Source organism: Hyperoodon ampullatus (genome assembly GCF_949752795.1).
Source record: "Hyperoodon ampullatus genome assembly, chromosome: 2".
NCBI lineage: Eukaryota > Metazoa > Chordata > Mammalia > Artiodactyla > Ziphiidae > Hyperoodon > Hyperoodon ampullatus.
Genome location: NC_136915.1, coordinates 141,712,039 through 141,732,669, shown reverse-complemented (window position 1 = coordinate 141,732,669; position 20,631 = coordinate 141,712,039). Strand labels below are relative to the sequence as shown.

At 49.6% G+C, this 20,631-nt stretch overlaps 1 protein-coding gene and 1 pseudogene across 2 annotated transcripts; both read left to right on the top strand.

The window, feature by feature from the left end:
- Positions 1-1,447: 1,447 nt before the first annotated feature.
- ATF3 (activating transcription factor 3) lies at positions 1,448-12,545 on the top strand (the record flags this gene model as incomplete). The annotated part of the gene is made up of 4 exons (XM_079696697.1): positions 1,448-1,567; positions 6,929-7,172; positions 11,034-11,141; positions 12,348-12,545. Exons 1-4 carry the CDS (start codon positions 1,452-1,454, stop codon positions 12,543-12,545), a joined length of 666 nt encoding a protein of 221 aa, XP_079552823.1. The 5' UTR covers positions 1,448-1,451.
- Positions 12,546-18,423: 5,878 nt separating this feature from the next.
- Positions 18,424-20,201, top strand: LOC307065752 (Golgi-associated RAB2 interactor protein 4-like; annotated as a pseudogene). Its single transcript has 2 exons — positions 18,424-19,147; positions 19,424-20,201. The product of its transcript is annotated as a Golgi-associated RAB2 interactor protein 4-like (transcript).
- Positions 20,202-20,631: the final 430 nt, after the last annotated feature.

Below are 20,631 nucleotides of genomic sequence, written 5' to 3'. Positions count from 1 at the left end.
GGTTCCGCATGTGCGCCCCTGTGGGGTGTGCCGGGGCTGCGGGCGTGGGCGCACAGTGCCCGCGGAGCTCTCCGCGCTTGGGTTAACTCACAGACTTCTCACGGTCCCCGCCACAGAGGTCACCCCCGGCGGGTAACGGTGTGGGTTCACCGTAGGGGTGCCTTTGAGCACTTCTCCCACACTGGGGAATAATCCTTCTGTTCCTATCCCGTCCCCTATTTGAGAAGGAGGCTTTTGACTGCGAAGGGAGTATTTTCACGAAGCGCCAGAAAATGACCACGCATTTTAGAGAAAGGTCGCTGCTCGCTTCCAGCCTCACCTAGTCTGGGCAGCGGCCAGGACCCGCCTCTCCAAACTCCCCCCTCCGCAACTTAGCGGAGGGAGAGATGCCAGCGCGGTGGAGTCATGTCGCTGGCTTGGGCACCATTGGCTCATGCCTGGAACACGCAGCGGCGAGTACGCACATCTGGCGGCCAGCCCGGACGGCTCCGGTCCTGATATGGAGAGAGAGGGCGGGCGGGTGCGTGTGTCCCGGCGTGCGAGGCCGGGAGAACGCTCCCAGGCCGGCTCCTTCCCGAGCTTGCATCACCGGTCCCTCTTTTTCCCTCCTCCTCTTTGGCCCCTCCTCCCCGCCCCCCACCCCACCCCGGCTTTCGCCCAGCCTAGTTCGGCTGGTTCTCGGAGGAAGCTATTAATAGCATTACGTCAGCCTGGGACTGGTAACCCGGAGAAGGGCGCGCCGCCAGCCCGAGGGCTATAAAAGGGGTGATGCAACGCGCTCCCAGCCACAGTCGCACGCAGCGAGGCGCGCACTGCACAGCGCTCTCCCCGCGCCGCCGCTCCAGCGGACCCGCCAGCCTGCGCGCCGGCTGTGCGCCCTCTGTGCTCGCCCGCCGGCCCCACAAACAGCCCGACCCCACCCCGACCCCGCCCGCCCTCCGGACCCTGGGCGCCCCGAGTGGAGCCAGGAGGTGAGCGTTGGAAGCCGAGTGAGCGCGGCAAGGGTGGCTCGCTTTCATTCTCTTTGCGCCCCTCTGGTAACCAGTCGCCGACCCCTGCGCCCACCCCCGACACTTGCCCCAGCCTCTGGCTTCGAAAGAACTCTGGCTGAACTTCTCCCAGCCACCGCTGCTTCTCGGCGCTTTAGAAACTTTATCGCAAAGAACTTTCTCTTTTGACCTGGGGCGCGAAATGTTCCCGGCAACCGAGAGGTCGGGCTCCCGCTCCTCCGCTGGCGTCGGAGCACAGCTCCTCTCCTCCCTCGCGTTTACTTACCCCCTGGGAGCGGTCGACGGGTGGTGGGTGCTCAGGGTGTCCGAGCCTATCGGGCTCGCCGACCGGCTCCATCCCTTGCTCGGTGCGCGGGCACTGCCACTTGCGAGCCCAGCCTTCCTCAGAGGCGCGGAGGCCGGGGCTCGCGGAAGGGCTGCCCCAGGGGCGGAACGGAATGAATGGGGAAGGAGCGGGCGAGCCGGGGTCGCGCGCGCGGCCGCTGGGGGTCGCCCTGCCCGCCCCGGAGCGCCGGGAGGCAGGACAGCGCCGGTAGCCCGGAGCGAAAGTTAGTTGGGTAAGTTTACAGAGGTGGTGCGCGCTCATGTGGCTGCCCTAGGGCAGAAGGCGGAGAGGCTCCCGGCACAGATGCCGAGTTTCTGGGCCGGAGACTTCCTGTCCCAAGTTTCTCACACGCTTTTCTCTAGTACCTGTGACTCAAGCTCTAGCTCTTCCTCTGGCGTTTCGCGGATTTCTCTGCTTTCCATCCGGGGAGACCCACCGTGGTGGTTGGGGGGGCGGGGGGGAAGCGAGAGTGCGAAGCCAGTTCAGATAATTGAGAGACTGGCTCTGTGGTCTAGGGGCCAGGACCCTGAGAGCTTACACTGCACTTGATGTCCTGGGCCTCACTCAATATCCCCAGCTGGGAAATGTGCGCATATAGACACTCCTGGCCCCTCTGCCTGTTTGCGGGCACGAGGTGGTGGTTGGACTGGACAACCATTAGGGTCCTGTCTGGACGAATGTTTTCAGATTCTAAGGGGGTGTAATTGAAAGACAAGGGACCGATGAGGGGACTTGAGTGACTTGAATGAGGGGGCTTGGATGTCACTGGCCGGCCTCCGAGGTAGTGGGGGAAAAGGGACTTCTTTGTGGGGCATCTCTTCCCTTCCCCACGTTCTTTTCACTGGAATGGTTCTCCTTCTCTGCTGCCCCCACCCTCTTTTCATCTGATCGAATCACCTTTCCTTCTAACCATTTTCTTTTTCCTAATTTCATTTCCAAATCGCACATGCTTTCTTACAAATAAAGGAGCTGCTAATCCCTTGATGGAGCCAGAAAAAAAAAATTGGGTGCTAGAAAATCTGGGTGCTCTCTTAATGCACCTGTTTCAGTGTGGGTGACGGTCACATGCTTGGGGCCTCTGTCTCTTAACTTTAAATGAAGGAGAAATTGGTATGACTGTCCCCCTGTTTTGCATGTAGCATTTGTTGTAGAATAATGCTACTGCTTTGAGGATATCCTGGATGAAGACTGGGGTGGGGGTGGGTTTTGCAGTTATTATTGTCTGGGTGGTTTCAGAGGTAACACCGCAGGCAGCACCCGAGGAACACAGTGTGACTAATATACAGTACCCAGCACCTGTGGCAGCTATTGGAGCCTCCAGATCCTTCCTATCTTAACCCCACCATTCTCTCTCCCCCTCTTGGTCTTTTCTCCCCATTGTCCCCTTTCTTCTACACTCCCTCCCTGTCTTAGTCCTATCAAAGCCTCCTCTGTGGTGGGTACAGGTTCCTAGGACTATTGACCCTTCATCTACCTGGCCAATGGCTCTGTTCTCCATTTGCCTCATTGGTTGATCCTCACGATGTTGAATCTCTGTTGGTGATGAAGCAAAATGAGCAGCAGGTGGATGGTCAACAGCTTGGCCTGGCCTGGGCCACTCGCCAGCTTTATGGTCTTGGGCAAGTCACTTTACCTTCCTGGACCCCATTTTACTCAATTACAAAATGAAGATCTGACCTAGACAACTCTAATATTGGGTGTTCTATCCCACTGGATAGAGCTCATGATTTCTTCCCTTTTCAAATGGGCTGGGCATGGGACAGGGTCAGTAGTTCCAAGTGTTACTCGGCTTGGGGAGGAGGAAGTACACAGCCAGGACACGACAGGAACCGGAAATGGTTTCACGTGTGAGACCTGGTCATTTCTCTAGTACTTAAGACCAGTGGGGACAAGCTGGGGCCAGCAAATAGTGGGGTGGAATTGATCTGGTGCACCAAGAGCCCGGAGGTCAAAGTGCAAAAGAAGCTGTCTGTGACTGACCTGAATTTCTTGATGGTTCCAGTTAATTCATGATTAATGGGGCTCAGCTTCATTGACAGCAACATTATGAGTCCCCCCTGAAATGGGGAAAGTGAAATCACAGTAATAATGGCTACCCAGGATGTGTGTAAATCCACCTTCACATATCTCATATGATCTTCCTGACAGCCCTGGGGGGGAACTGGGGCAGGCGGTATTGGTCTCATTTTACACATGAGGTGACTGAGGTCCAGAAAGCATGCCAGCAGGTGCTCAGCGTGTGAGTGGTAGTGATAGGCCTGCAAGCGTCATCTCTGTCCTGATGTCTAGCCTTACACCTACAACTGCAGTGTCTATATACCCACTTCCAGTGGGCTAGGAGAAAGACCAAGACAGGAAGTTAGTGAAAGAACTGGCTACCTACTATAAGATGTTTTATGAGCAGTGCTTAGTGGAAAGAAATGAAAATTAAAAGTGAAAATTCAAGGTAGTAGCAGCTACTAGGAAATAAAATCTGGGAGCTGAATTTCCAGTTAAAGAAATATATGAGTAAAGTTTCACTTTCTTGAAAATGATGAAACTACCGATTATATGACACGATTTCTGATTAGAGATAATGAAGAGAAGCAAAATGCAGGTTCTTTGTAATAAGTCTGGACAATTTTAAGGTCAGTACAGAAAGTCAGCTCAGAAAATCCTCTAAAATTTTTTCTTCAAAGGGGGATGTTCAAGGGTCTCAACCTTCTGAAAAACTGAAGGTTTAACTTCATTTTTCTTGTAGGGGCACAGCCTGAGTCTAGGCTGATCACATTTTAAGAGAATGAGGCAGCAAATAACTAGAAAGTATCTCAAGAAACTGAACTTTAGCTGAGTGCAGGAAAAACCCAAATCGTTACAGTTACAACTGCTTTACTTTCTGAAAGGCTTTTAAACATTTTTACAACCTGTTTCCATCCTCAAGTAAGCCCACCCAATGCTTTTCATAAAAACATTCCATACCACTGGCATTCTTCAGTTTCTTTCATCAGGACTGCTGACTTTACACTAAGAAGGGGGAAAAAATCCCACACAGCAGACCCCAAGCCCTGAAAGCTCATTAATAAACTTGGGAGGTGAAATGGAACTACGCTCAACTGTGGTGGAATTCAAACTGCCTGTGCAGAAGGGAGCCATGCAGTCCTTCAGACAAAGGCCAGCCCAGTGGTAGCTCTGAAATCCATCCCTGAACTACTGGGTTTTTAATAATGTTGGAAAGGGAGGGAAAACACAATTGCATGGGAGAATCTTAAGCCTCTGGCTTTGGAGAGCTGGTTTCTCAGAGTTTATGAGAAAAGTCTCCTCCCCACATCCTAAGATTACAGGATTCAACTGATAGAAGAATATCAGTTCTGACTCAGGACATAGGGCTTTGGGAAGAGAATCACATACATTTCCTGGGTTTCTCTGAATAGTCAACAACGGTGGTGTTCATTGGCCTGGAATTCTTGCCACCATCAGTGTATCTTGGATCTTAAGGGGGATGTAGAGGTCAGGGTGTTGTATTCAGAAGTGTTTGAGATCAAAGACAGTGACCAACCACCCACCCACCTGGACCCCACAGAGCATCTGTTGGAGAGCCAGTCCTGGGCTGGACAGATCTCTGGGAGGCCCAATAATAACATATTTCCTAGTTGCATTATATTTTCCAGGGCATATTCAGGTATTAGTTCTTCAATGCCTTGCACAACTCTGGGAAAATAGGGTGATTGTTTTTAGACTTCTTTTACAGAGGAGGGAGAAGGCTCTGGGAGGTAAGATGATGACGCATAAGGAAGTGAGCTTCAAATCTTGATGTTCTGACCCCAGACTGGGAATTCCTGGATAAAAGATTCAGTAACACATACTCCCTGAATGCAGGCAGCAGTCTGAGTGTGCACCCAGGCAGAGAAAGCTCAGGAATTCAATACAGAATTCACATTTTCCCCATGGCTCTTTGCTTAGTCTCCCCTCCATCACTTCAGTTCCAGGACCCTCACCCATCCCCATGCCTACTCCCAACCCTCAAGAAAAGTTTGCTCTGGCTTTTTGTTTGCTTTTACAATTTAGAATAATATTCTATGTTCTGTAAATTTAGGGCATGAGTTCTGGAGTAAAACTTAATTCCAAATCCTGATGCTGCCTCATACTAACTCTATGACTTTGGGCAAATTATTTAGCTTGTCTAAATTTTAGTTACTTCATCCGTAAAATGGGACTAGGACCTAACTGGGTTCTCATGAAGATTAAGTGAGATAAGGCACACAAGGTTTCTGGAATGAAGGAGGCACTTGTGAAATGTTAGCGACTTGCCAAAGGGCTTCTTGTCTGTCTGGATTTAGCTAATGACCTCAGGTCCCCGGATTGAGAGGGATGCTCCAAGGGGACCGCCTGCCCTGAGAATCCCCACACTCATCGCCCCTGGAGAACTGAAAGCAGGGATGAGGGGGGATGGCCACTGCTGGAGGGAGTATACAGCAGGAAGAGATTTATGGAAGGCTATTCCAAACTGGAACCATGGAACCATTACTATTTCTGCCCTTTCTTGCTTGCTTTTTTTTTTTTTTTTTTTTTTTTTGTCCCTTTGTCTTCCCTGGGCTGTAGAATGATAGGGGGTAGATGGGACCTCAGAGGCCATTTGATTTAACCGCCCGTTCCTCATTTCATGTATGCAGTTGGATAGTCTCCAGCAGTCAGCAGGCATTGGGAGAAGACGGTGCCAGGGGCTGGGTCAGGGTCTGGAAAGAGCAACAGCGGAGACTCCATCCCGGTGCTGTAGGAGCTCCCAGACATTTGTCACATAAAGGCTGAGACTCAGAGAGCTCGGGTCACACCACTCCTTAGTGCCAGAGCCAGTCCCAGGCCCCCTCTGAGCCCAGCCCAAGCCCTTCCAAACATCACAGGGCTGAACAGCACTCCCCAAAGGAGGTCCAAATTCTGAGCTCCTCACTTTTCTTTACTCTGAGGTCTTTTGCTTCACCAACCTTTACCTTAAGAAAGGGCCACTCTAGTCCCTTGTGACCTGAATTCCCACACCCCAGCCAAACTGGGGCGAAGAAATGCACCTGCTACAGTTACTGTCCTCATTCTCAATGACTTGGATCCAACTTCCCAAGGGGGAAGCTTCAGAGATATATTTGCTAAATTCAAAGGTCCCCCACTCCTTGCTTTTACTTCCACTCACTGATAGATTTAACTTGATTTCAGATACCTTCCAAGTTTTTTTTTTTTTTTGAAAAGGAGACTGCAAATGGGGTTACATAATAGTCTCACTGATTTTTTTTTAACGCTCTTCCTCTTTCAGGATTGTTTGAGGCTACATTTGCATATATGCACTCCAGCCAATACTAATAGCTCTTGTGAATTCAGAATAGCCTGAAACGTCACCCCTTATAAACTTCAACTACACATTTTATCCACATCACTGAGCTGTGTATTTTAAGAACCTGTTTTACTCAAGATGAGGATGGTGTGAAATGAAAACAAAGCAGAAGGCCGAGGGCTAATGGGACCTTCTTCTGGGAGTGGGGCTCAGGTATTGGAGGTCGCAAGTGCGGGGGGTCCTTGATCCCATGCCCCCAAATCCCTGAAGTAGTCTGGGTTTTGATGTGTCTTTCAGCAAAATGATGCTTCAACACCCAGGCCAGGTCTCTGCCTCGGAAGTCAGTGCCTCTGCCATCGTCCCCTGCCTGTCCCCTCCTGGGTCACTGGTGTTTGAGGATTTTGCTAACCTGACACCCTTTGTCAAGGAAGAGCTGAGGTTCGCCATCCAGAGCAAGCACCTCTGCCACCGGATGTCCTCGGCGCTGGAGTCAGTCACCGTCAGCGGCAGACCCCTCGAGATGTCAGTCACCAAAGCCGAGGTAGGTTCTCCCAGGGGTGCCCTTTCTTTCTGCACTTACTTATTGCACACCTACCATGCACCAGGCATGCTCTAGGCAGGGGGCTTTGGCCATGAATAAAACAAAATCACTGCCCTCACAGGGAGCTTACCTTCCACTGGGAGGAGACAGACAACACACAAGATAAGTAAATCCATAAAAGAGAGACAGGCAAAGGAGAAAAATAAAGCAGCAAAGGGGGACAGGGGAGTGGGGTAGGAGTGGGGTTACTGTTTTAAACCAGGAGTTCAGGGGAGGCTTCACTGATAGAATGGCCTTTGAGCAGAGACTCGAAGGAGGGGTGGATAAGGGCCATATGGGTATCTGGCAAAAGATCAAGAATAAGGGCACTGAGGGAGGGGTGTGCTGAGTGCACAGGACCAGTAGCAAAGGAGGGCCAAGTGGCTGGGGTCGCTTGTGGGGTGGGGAGTGAGGCAGGCGCTGAGCTTACGGGTGGAGGCCAGATCACATTGGGTGTTGTAGGCTATTGTAAAGACACGCCGTGTACTCAGAGTGAGGTGGGGAGCCCCTGGGAGGGTTTCTGAGCAGAGGAGCGACATGGTCTAACCTAATATTCCTAAATGATTACCCTGGCTGTCGAGTCGAGAATGGGCAGTACGAGCGAGGGCAGAAGCAGGGTACCGACACGAGAGGGTCTGCATCGGGATGAGGGCCTTGAGGTGCTGAGAAGTTGTCAGCTTTTGGATCTGTCTTGATGGTACAGCTGATTTCCCAGAGTCATACATCGGGTATGACTCCAAATAGGAGTCAATGGTGACTCCAAAATTTCTGGCCTGACCAGCAGTAAAGACGGAGAGCCTATTTGCTGCTGAGGTTGGGACTGCAGGACATTGGGCGGGACAAGAGCAGGCGTCCATCCTGTTCAATGCCCAAGTGGAGGTGGGAAGGAGGCAGTTGGATACGTGGGTCTGGAGCTGAGAGGAGAGTCGGGGCCAGAGATAGAGTTGGAAGCCATCAGCATATGGATGGTATTGAAAGCCATGAGACTGTCTCGATGAGATCACCTTCTGTGTCCAGTTGTTCTGAAGAAGCAGAGAGTGTGGTGATTGTTTTCATCACTACGAGAACCCAGGTGGCCAGGCTGTGGAGCAAGGACCAGTCGGCCATGCTCACAGCCTCGGTACAGGTTCTGCTCCAAGTTCACTTCTGTCTCTGACGCTTGTGCTGTTCTCCACTCGGCAGCCTTTTATAAGACACCTGGAGTAACAGGCATGGTGAGAAGTTTGGGAGGTGCTTGCTGGCAATGCTGTGGTGGTTCGAGGACTTCAGAGCTGAGGTCTCAGCTGTTTTGTCGGCCTCCCCCTCATGGATGAAAGATGGGAGTGTTTCAAGCTCACTTAACTGGCATGATCACTGCCTTTAGGCAAGAGGTAGTGGACCTGGCCAGAAAAGAACTGAGTTTTAAAGGAAGTTGGTTAGGAATCTTTATGATTCTATGAAAGGGGGTGTGTGTGTAAATAATGACTCCAGTATAGAACTGATCTAAGGGTTAAATGAGATGGCATTTGTTAAGGGTCTAGCAGAGGGCCTGGCTGAGTGTTAGCATTCAGTGAATGGTAGGCAGGACTACTATATGATGCTATATCCTTAAGGCAGCATTAGGGGCATTGGCTGTACCCCAGTTAACCTCAGGGCAAGTCACTGGTGCCCAGTCCAATATTGGAAAGTGCAGGGTGGGAACATGGGACACTCAAGGAAAAAATTTAAAAAAAATTTTTTAATTAAATTTTTTAATTTTTTAATTAAATCTTGAAATTACAGGATGCAGTGGAAGTAGTGGGGTGCCATGGAAGGAAGGAAAGCATTTTGGAGGGATATTTGGAGGGTTCTCCAGAGCAAGAAGCAGGCAGCCAGCTTCATGGAAGCAGTCTTAAAGTCATCCAACTCATGTAGTGTGATTTTTTGTTCATCAAGTGACCTTCTGATCTTAGGTCAGTTTAACAAGTAGATTTTTCTACTGGGAAGAGAATGCATCAAATGACCTAGCTGAATTCTGGTCTCCTTGGTGGCTGTAATTCTCAACTTAAGGCACTGAGCCTGTGAAACCCACGGGCATCCTGTGTATCTGGGCAGCGTGAGCCTCCTCCCCAGATCCCAGGCACCTCTGGGAATGCAGCATGGTGGAATGAGGCAGCTGTGGCCAAGAGAGGACACAGGACCGGGAGCCACAGGCCTGGGTTTTACATCCAGTGTTGTAGCCTACTGGTCTGCTGACCATGAGCTGGTGATTCCTGGGCCTCCCTTGGCACATTACTTTTGGCCACTCTGTGCCTCATTTGCAAATCAATAAAGTGAGGGATTGATCTAAATGGCCTTTAGAAAGGCTTTTCCAGTGACAGTTTGTGACTCTGAGATTTGCTCTACTTTCAAGTACTTCCTTTTATGAGAATACTTTGAATCCTCCCCCCTATCCAAAAATATCTGTAGAGTTAGTTGCAAAGGAAATTCTAGACTTGCTGAATTCTTAATGAAGACATTGATGATGAGGTTAATGATGCTAATAACTAAAGCTTCCATAGCACCTAAACCCTGTGCAGAGGGTTTTACATATATTAACTAATTTGACCCTCATCACAACCCTATTGGATAGGTAAGATTATTGATCCCATTTTACAAATGAGGAAACTGAGGCTCAAAAGAGCATAGTAACTTGCACAAGGTCTCACAGCTAATAGGCAGTAAAGGTGAGATTCAAAGGTAGTTTAGTCTAAACCCAATGTCTGCCTATGTGGGTCTGGGATCCAAGACATAAAAGGTAGAAATGCCTCTCATCGTATTTCCCCCTTGGGCTTTGTTTCCCTACGTTGTAAAGCCTCCATCTCAGCCCAACCTTAAGTCAGTGTCATCTAATCCAAAGTCAGAGGTGAGGTGATCGTGGCGTCCCAGGATCTCTTTGATTTGCGGTGAGGCTCCCATGGTCTTTCCTGCTGTCTGGAGCAGTGACAAGTGACATGACAAAGTTCTGACATTAGTGGCCTAAACCATCACCCATTCTGCTCACTGTGAGTGCTTCACTCCCGCTGGACTCTGGTCTCTGAGCCAAGTCCAGCAGCCAGACTTTGCTGGTTCCCCATCAGTCCTTAGGCAAAGTCAGGATCAGAGTGAACTTCACAGAGGACCAGATGGTAAAGCAGGACAGGGTTTTGTTCTCTGAGGATTGCAGGGCTGGCTCAGGGTGGGGCACAGAGGAAGAGATCAATATCAACTTGTTGGATGAATCAATGGATGGTTCTAGTTCTACACCCACAGGTGGCACACCCACAGCCATGGGCTGATAATGCCACTTTGGTTGGGGAATAGGCTTGGGTTCCTCTTCTCCAGGAGCTGCACGGGCTTCTCCTGAATTTAGGAAGGAGGTTCTATGATGATGTTCCAGGTGAAGACAGAGATGAATCGAAGAAGAGGCAGGGGGAATGGGTGGCAAGGTGATATTCCTGAGGTCATTCCTGGTTCTAGGGGAAAGGACATATTTACTGAACAAAATCTGTTTCTTGCTCTAGTTGATAACCAATAGTTATCACTTTGAATATCAAACTCCTATTTTAAAATCCAAATGCTTTTTAAAAGTAAAATAAATTTTATTTACTAATATTGCCAATATAATTTTAACTGTTCTTTGATTTTTCATTATTCATTCTTGAGTGTGTGTGTGTGTGTGTGTGTGTGTGTAGACGTTGCATGCAAAAGTCTAGGGCTTTACTTCTCCCGAATTCTTTAGGGCTGCCCCAGTTTGTCAGTTTTAGCTGGAAATAAAAGGCAGTGTATTTGAGGTAGATTGAATTTCTAACCTCCCATTAAGCTTGTGCCTCTTGAATTTTACAGGTAGCCCCTGAAGAAGATGAAAGGAAAAAGAGGCGACGGGAAAGAAATAAGATTGCAGCTGCCAAGTGCCGAAACAAGAAGAAGGAGAAGACAGAGTGCCTGCAGAAAGTGAGTGCCTGTGTGCCTCGCTCCCTCCTCTTGCTCACACCTGTCCCCAGCCAACCTCACGTCACCTAAGGAAGGGGAGTTTGAAAGCCCCCGCCCAGAAGTGCTTTCCCAGGAAGGGCATTGTAGCTGGTAGCAGAAATGCCAGTTGCAGAACGATGAAGTAGCAAAGCTGTTAGCACAATGAATGTGACTCTGGATGTGTAAGAAGCAGGTGTGTGAATTAAAAACCACAAGATCATCTGGTGCCCATATTTCCCCTCGGCCGGTCCATACACGTCCAGAAGCCTCCAGGTACAGGATACGTCAGTCCAGTGAAAGAGGCTTCACTCGCCCATTTTCCTCAGAAAAGGAAGCTGCCACCTCTCATTTGGCTCACTGTGAAAAGCCTTTAATTAATCTCTTCAAACAAGCTATTTCCTTAATCTACAGGCAGAGGTTACACTTTCTTTGCATTCCTCTCTTGTTCTTAACTCTGCAGCCCTTCTCTTTGGTGCATCCAATAGTCTGTGCTCCCAGCTGCATTCAGCCGGCTCCCCTTCCAGAAGGGAGAAGCACCAGTGGCAACGGCATCTGCGGGCAGCTGGAGCAGGCCGTGATGCAGTCTTTCCAGTGGCTGTGTCCCCTCTCCCAAGTGTAGCCAGGCCAGGGCAGAGTCTTCACCCAGGTTCCACAGGTCCCCAAGGGTTCTGTCAATTGCTTCAGGGGGTCAGTGAAAATTAAGACATTTTGTTTATTGCTATACATTCTTTCTGGGGAGATGAGCTTCCCAGTGAAATCAGTGACTCACAGAAGACTAAGCACCATGAGTCTGGATTGTCTTCCAGTCCCCAAGGCCCTTTTGGGTCCAGAAGACCTGCCCATGGGCTGTTGTACTTGTGCAAAGGAGATCTCTTTGCCATTGCTTCTATTGCTGTTTCGTTACTATTAGGGTCACAACCTGCCTCAACCTTGAGTGGAAACTCAAGGCATCTCTGAAGGAGCCTCCAAGTTCAAAGGCTTCTCCAGGCTCTGGATTCTTCCAAACCTAATGCTGCTGTCCCGGCTTTGTGGGGCACTGTAGCAGGGAGCCAGCAGCCATTCCCAGCTTGATGAGCCCCGACGTGTCCCAGCTGTTACCCCTTGCCACCCAGGGGCCACCAGCAGGCCACCCCGTTCCTCACTGGCCCGTGGCTTCCCTTCCTAATCCCTCTGCTCCTTGTCCCCCAGGAGTCAGAGAAGCTGGAGAGTGTGAATGCCGAACTGAAGGCCCAAATTGAGGAGCTCAAGAATGAGAAGCAGCATTTGATATACATGCTCAACCTGCACCGGCCTACATGCATTGTCCGGGCTCAGAATGGGAGGACTCCAGAAGATGAGAGAAACCTTTTTATCCAACAGATAAAAGAGGGAACATTGCAGAGCTAAGCAGCCGTGGTATGGGGCAACTGCGGAGTCCTCATCGAATCCTCCTTTTACATCTGAAACCCTGAAGTCATTGGAGATCTGACTTCCTGTGCACCTCTTGAATCCCAGCAGCAAAGAACCATCAAGGCGGGAGGGCCCTCGGTGACTCAGCCGGACCTTTCCACTCTACCCCCGAGTGGACTCTGGACCAGGGCAACAAGGGCATCTTTTTCTTCAACTCCAGAATTTAGGCCTTAACATCTTGGCCTTCTTTGGATTCTCCAGATGGCCCCTGGTTAGGGTCCTGCCTGCCTTTCATCTGGATTCTGCAAAAACTAGGCCTCCCACCATTAGGATTCATGCAGAAGAAGCACCTGTACCTTGGGTGGGTGGGGTGGGGCCACCTCCTCTGCTGCCGCTGCCACTGTCACTTATAGGGGACGTGGAGTGAGAATGGCATTTTGTGAAGCTGTGCGATGGCTAGGGTTGTGCTTTCTAGCAAATATGCTGTTCTGTATAGGAATTACCGTGTGCAAGGCGTTCGTTTCAAAACTAGGCGTTGTGCTCTTCTGATGTTTGCGCCACACAACACCACTGTGACTTTCTCATGACTTTCCTCAGATCTGGTTTCTGAGAATTTGGGGGGGGCTATCCTATCAGCACGTGCAGTGTCTTGCAAAGTATTCAGGTGGCCAGAAGAGCTTGTCAGCTCCAGGAGAACAGAATTGTGCCAGCCTGGACTGACTGCAGTTTTGTGCCAACAGAAAAGGCCTCTTCCCCTTGGCACCCAAGCATTAACGCAGGTCCTCTGTTGCAACTCAGTTATAATGTCACAGGAAGAAAGCAGAAACAGAGTCCAGCTTCCAAAGGGTTAGGATTCTCTGCTCAGTGACTTAGGTCAGGAATTTTTTCTAGGCCGGAAGAGCCAAAGAATATTCCATTTTCCTTTTCTTGTGGTTGAAAACCACAATCAGTGGAGACGCATTTGAAGCCAGGTGATGCCTAGGCTTTAGCATTATTAGATGTTAATGGCATTGTTTCTGTCATGCAGATGTTTGTAGAAATCGGGCCCAGAGCATTTATAGCTGTGAGACAGTCACTCACACTGGCCACGAGGACTCTGGCTACTGTCTGTTTAAATTCTGACGTTTCTGTGAAATCCTCAGAGTGTTTAATCCTACTCAGTAGTATCATTACAATTTTCTGTAAAAGAAGATATTACTTATTTATCCTAGTATTCCTAACCTGTCAATATAATAAATATTGGAACCAAGACATGGTGAACTTAAGTGTTGTGCTGGTTTGTGTTCTTTTAAATTGGTTGTTTGTTGAGATCTAACCATTTCCCTCCCCTCTCCTTTGGAGATGGTGGTGTAGGGGGTGGTCTCGAGCTTGAAAATATTCTGCAGGTGTTGTTCTTTGTTCTCTGGGGTGCCACTAGGTGGGATTTTTGACTTTCAATCCTATTCCTCAGTCTGTGGTTTCTGATGCTCAATTTCTCATTGACAAACCCTAGGACACAACAGCAAGCATATCCTTTAGATTGTTTGATATTAAGATAGGATTTTGGGGGCTTCCCTGGTGGCGCAGTGGTTAAGAATCCGCCTGCCAACGTAGGGGACACGGGTTCGAGCCCTGGTCTGGGAAGATCCCACATGCCATGGATCAACTAAGCCCGTGCGCCACAACTACTGAGCCAGTGTGCCACAACTACTGAAGCCTGTGTGCCTAGAGCCCATGCTCCGCAACAAGAGAAGCCACTGCAAGGAGAAGCCTGCGCACCACAATGAAGGGTAGCCCCCGCTCGCCGCAACTAGAGAAAGCCTGTGCAGAGCAACAAAGACCCAACACAGCCAAAAATAAAATAAAATAAATTTATTAAAAAAAGATAGAATTTTGATATAAAATCTGAATACCTCAACTACCAGTTTCTCTGAATATACAAAAGCCTAAAATGTACACCTGTTGCTCAACTTGAACCTTACAATCTGTCACAGAACTCCTCGTGTTCACTTGAATTACATCTCTTATAAGGTCCAAGTTTGTGTCTCATTGTTGCAAATAGGTATTTCAAATTTGGAAAAGAATGGCAGTGAGGATGGGGAGGAAGAGAGAGTATAACTTTAGACAGGATAGGTGTGATAATTCAAAGAAAATAGTCCACCTAATTTTCTGGAATCTCCAGAGCATATGATTCCTTAGGTCTGGAACAGAACCAGGGTCCCTTGCTCTTTCCCTGTGCACATAAGTAACACTCACAGGCTGGGAATAAAAACTGGCTACTCTGCCACCAATGCCATTTTTCAGAGAGATCCTCGCTTCCTTGAATGTTCATGCACATGAAGCATGCCTGCTCCTTTGAACTCACGTATAGCTCCTTTAAACTATCACCTGTGACACAGGCATCCTAATTTTGCTGCTTTAACTACATATCAGGGGCAGTTCCTAACCTGCACAGAGCATCTGGGGGAAGTACCGTTTACCACTTCTTTCAGGAGATAATCTATTTTCCTTGTCTTGGTGGAGGGGGATGAATTTCCTTGCATTTACCTTCTGGATGAGCCACCAATCAGCCGTTGTGAAACTTAAGACAGTTTTAAAGCTGCCAATGGACAACAACGAATTAGAGAGGAAGGAAGGGGGAAGTGGCAATGGCAAGAAAAATTGATCTGAGAAACGCATGTAAATCATCAGTGGAACTGTGAGTTCTCTTAACAAATACATTAAAAATAGTTTTGTTTTCTGTAACCAAGTTTATGTTTCCATACTTTAAAAAGAAAGGATTAATAAGTATTTACCATCAATTTGCTTAGTTCATCTAGTTTCACGTTCGACAGAGAGGGAAACTGGGGCTCTGAAAGAATAAACTTGGATGGGATCTGCCAGAGTCAGACACCTGGTTTGACAAGGTCTTTTCCTTGGGCCACCACCTGCTGGGGTTGTGATGTCACAGTGGCAGGGCATGGACAGCCCACACTCCCTCCTGTCTCCCACCCTCATCCTGTCCCCTGGCCTTTCCCTGAGATCTGGCCTGACGCCTACTTCAGAATAAAGAGCTGTAAAGGGTTCTGGCCCAGGACAAGGGTTCTGGAATTGAAACTTCCACATTTTGCCAGGAGCTAAAATGCTATTTCCATCTTTATCTGAATTTCTCCCACGGGCTTTGAAGAAACCCTGAAACCCAAACCCATACCAAGCTTTTCCTCTCTTCCGCATCCCATACTCTTTGGTTGTGTTCAAGCAGTTTCTCCGTGGAGTAAAGTGTTTTCATGGATTTGCCTGAGAAAAAACCTCAGAGGAGGCCAGGTTTGTCCAATGAGGATCCTTTTGAGTTCTCATAGTGGCTCTAACCACAGAAGCTTCTCTATTTGTCTTACCGAAAACTGCTGTCAAGAAGGAATTCACACTGAAGCTTAAAGGGCCAGTTGAAATTAATGCCAATAATAGATGACATTTATTGAGTGAGACAATATGCTCAATACTTTACATGCATTATCTCATTTAATCCTCACCAGCAACTGTTATTATCCCCATTTTACAGATGAAGTGGAGAGCTAGGTAGGATACACAAGGTCACACAGGTGACCTCTCTAAAGCGGAAAGCTATGTTTTTGAACTAAAAAGGTTCTGAGCAGGAGAGTGTGTGTGTGTGATAAAATTCACCACTGTAATTTTAGAGTGTACAATTCAGTGGCATTCAGTACATTCACAATACTGTGTAAGCATCACCACTATCTAGTTCCAGAATTTTTCATCACCACAAAAGGAAATCCTGTACTCCCCATTCTCTGCTCCCTCCAGCCCTAGGCAACCACTAATCTAATATCTGTCTCTATGGATTTGCCTCTTCTGGGTATTTCCTATAAATACAATCATACAATACGTGGCTTCTTTCGCTGAGTATAATGTTTTCAAACTTCATCCACGTTGTAACAGATATCAGTACCTCATTCCTTTTTATGACTGAATAATATTCCACTGTATGGAGAGACCACATTTTGCTTATCCAGTCATCTGTTGAGGGACAGGTGTGTGTATTTTTTTTTTTTTTTTGCAGTACGTGGGCGTCTCACAGTTGTGGCCTCTCCCATTGCGGAGCGCAGGCTCCGGACACACAGGCTCAGGAGTCATGGCTCACGGGCCCAGCTGCTCTGCGGCATGTGGGATCTTCCCAGACAGGCATGTGGGATCTTCTCAGACTGGGACACGAGCCCCCGTTCCCTGCATCAGCAGGCGGACTCTCAACCACTGCGCCAACAGGGAAGCCCAGGTGTGTGTATTTTAACAGAAAGATAGCCTTTACCCTCAAGGAATGAATCTCTATGGTGGGATTTCAAGCATAACATCAAACTGGAGAAAAGAGAGTTGGGAGCAAGGGCCTTTCTCAGAACTTTCAAGTCACAATATAGAAATCACTTATTCTCTGACTAGCTCTGTGGGAGTGGCAAAGAAGCAGGATGTCTAATGGTACATGCTCCCCACAGGTGTCAAGGCTTCCAAACCACTTCTGCCTGGTAGGGAGGTTACTACAGGACAGCATCTGGCAGGCTCTTGGAATCAAAGCTTACATCTCAGGCTACTCACCCTCCATTTCACTGGGGGAGGACATGTCTTAAGAATAACTAGGTTTCCACACACAGGCTGTTTGCACAAGCATAAAGGAAGGGAGGATCTGAGTGATCCCGTGAATAATTTAATCCCCACATCAGCCCAATTGCTGTCTTGGGTTCTCTCCATGAAATATATACACACATTAAAATTAATTATGCAACTTCTCATACTGCACCAAATAGGTCTTCTTAAAGGTAGTTAAATCAGTCCAGTTTGAAAACATTTGGCTGGGCCAAGCTTTCTTTGGGAGGCTAAGTACTGTAGTGGGTCAGAACAAACGCTTTAGAATCAGGTAGACCTACATTCAAATAATGCCTCTGCTACCATTAGCTCTGGGAATTTAAACAGGAGATACAACCTCAATTGCTTCACCTATAAACTGGGAAGAGTAGTTAACAGTAGCAAACTCAGTGGATTCTTACCACCATATGTGAAGAATGCAGCATGGTGCCTAGGAGAAGCAAATTTTAATGTTATTATTAAAAATCACCATCGTCCACGTTTACTGAGATTCTATGAAAGGGCAGACTAAGGATCGCCACTGCCAACTCTGCCTTATTCGATACAATTAAACCATGGGCTTAAATGGTTCAAATTGATCCCATCATCTTACCTTCCTATAGATTTCATCCAGTAGCTGAATCTGGGGGAGGCAAAGAAAAAGGACCCACACAAAACTTTCCCAGTTGAAGACATTTTTATTTTGGTAACGCACCTGAGTCCCTGGCAGGATGGGCCTGTCCTCCGCGGGGGCAATGGGGTGTTTGGGAGAGAACGGGGGCCCTGCCCTGAGGGGGCAGCTGGGGGATGAGGCAAAGGGCTTTGTGACAGTGATACGTCAGAAGGGGCTTTGTGACACTGATAGGTCACAAAGGGCATCAGAGGATAAATAGGCTGTGCCAGGGGGTTAGGCTGACAAAGTGGTTACTTCTCTCACTAGGACTGAAGTTCACCACAGCCTCTTGGGGACATAAAAACCCAGAAGCAGAAGTGAGGTGAGGCGGAGGGGAGCCTACCATAACTCTCTACACACTTGAAGAGATTCAGCCTGGGCTCCAGGAGCCCTACAGCGTCCCCGCTGTGATCATCTGTGCCCCTACCCACACCCCTGCCTCTGGGAGACCCTGAGGCAAACGTGGGGGCCTACGGGGCGGGCTTGGAAGACCTGCCGTAGGGCCGCCTGTGTGACGCAGGAGCATCGCAGCTCGCTCTTCTGCCAGTGAGGCCGAGGGAGGGAAGAGCCAGGGACCCGCCTTAACCGCGCTGCCTGTCGTGATCAAAGACAGCCATGAGTGGGGACTCTCTGCTCCCGTATCACACGGCCCGGAGCAGCACCTGGGTGGACCTGTTCAACACCACCACGGGGAAGCTGCAGCAGCCACTGCACAAGGGCGAATACGACATATTCAAGTACGCACCGATATTCGAGAGCGACTTTATCCACATCACGAAGAGGGGAGACGCGATTGACGTGCACAACTGGGGCGGCATGGTGACCATGGGCATCACATCCACCAGCCCCGTCCTCCCACTCCCAGACATCATGCTGCTGGCCCGATGGGCCAACGGTTGTGAAAACCACGCTGAGCACAGCCAGGTCACCAAAGGAAGAGCCACAAGGCTGCAAAGACCTTAGAGCTCACCAGGCTCCTTCCCTTGGAGTTCGTGAGGATCTCCACTCACAATCGTGAGAAACAACAGCTGCGCGTGAAGCTTGCCACTGGCCGCTCCTTCTACCTGCAGCCGTGTCCCCCTCTGGACGCGCAGGAAGACCTCTTCGCCGATTGGGAACAGCTGATTTACCTCCTGCGACCACCAGTGGACAGTCAAAGCAACACCTATGCCGTTCCCGTCTGGGACATGACCTGCATGCCTGTGTTCGAGGAGGAGGACGGGAGGAGCCCGGCCGTGGAGGATTTCCAAGGAAAGGGGCATCAGGACCAGGTGAGCGTCAGCAGCCTCCACACGTGCCCTGAGGTGGCCGGGGCCACGCCTGCAGCTTTTGCTGGGGGGCACGGAATCCAACTGGACTCCCACAAGCCCGATACCATGCCCGATGTGGCCACTGCGAAAGCAAAACCTACTACAGGGCTTGACAAAGCGTCAGCATCGCAGTCAACCACAAAGGTGGAGACGGCAGGGGTGGCAGGAGGCACCGCAGTGGGTGCTTTGAGCTCGGCAGTGATCAAGTCTCCTGCCGCTGAAGAGCAGAGCACGGCCATAGCAGCCACAGCCAGCGACGGGCCTGGAGGAAGCAAAACCAACATAGCCACTGGGGACACTGCCAGAACATCCCTGAGGAGCGGGAAAATGGCCTTGGCAGGAGTTGCGAACAATTCAGAGTATGCTTCCAGCATGTCCACCAGCCTCACCCCAGACGCCGGCATGACTGTGGTCGGAGCAGAACCTACCAGCAAGGCTGTCAAAGCAAGAGCCAACAAGGAGGATGAGGGGACCCTCATCTCAACTTTGCCACAGGAAGGCAAAGTGAGTGAACAGGATGGCAGCTCACAGAGAGTGTCCCAGGCCCACAAGGGAAGAAGGGAGAGAAGGGAGCACTGGGGAGAGGACAGAGCTCTTACGAGCCCCTCGCTCTGCAGTTCCGTGGAAAGACACCACAAGGTAGCGGGGAGCAAGACAATCCCCAAAGCAGCTGGCCCGTGCTCAGGCGGCTGCAGAGCCACTAGAGATGACCAAAAGGACAAAGGCCACGGCAGCCCGGGGGGCAGCGAGCAGGGCACTGCTCCCAAAGGCATCAGCCGTGCTCCCATCACCAGTGAGTCCAAGACCTCGCACAAATCGGGAAGGAGCTTACCTCCAGCGCGTTCAGGTCCCACCACCAAGAGACTCAGCAGGATCAGCTCTTTCTTCAGGAATGTGAGAGCCAGACTTAAAACAAAGACAGTGGCCTCATCACACAATAAACATGGGAGCATCCTGGCGAAGCCAGTGGAAGGGACCCGAATGGAGGCCATCACAGAGACAGCAGAGAGTGGCCAGGGGCTGGAAATCACTGGTGTGACATCTGAGATCACGGAGCCAGTGACCATTGAAGCCCATCAATAGGACCTAGAGCTGGGAGCTGCAAAGGGGACCAGGGCTCTGGGAAATACCCCTGGAGAGCCCATTTCAGTTTCCTTACTGCAATTTAAATAAAAAACCATACAATCTGAGAATGCATGCAGTGTTTTGTCTGAATTTCTATGTCCCGAAGCACAGGCGTAGCCTCACAGTGGATTCTGTGATGTCAGCTGTGCCACAGTCTGAGACCCAGTGTTCAGGCAAGGACAGCCTCACCTCACAAACCTGCTCAGCACCAACAGCAGTGCTCCATCTGGCCTCCACTCCTTTCTGGCTTTGCCCCCCAGGGCCATGGCTCAAAGTCAGACTATGGTCTGGGAAGCTCTCCTTTACTATCCCCCTATTCTTTTGATAAACGCTTATTCCCCCTGAAGGTCTTTAAACAAAGCAAGAACAGGAGCCATGGCTCCTCGGG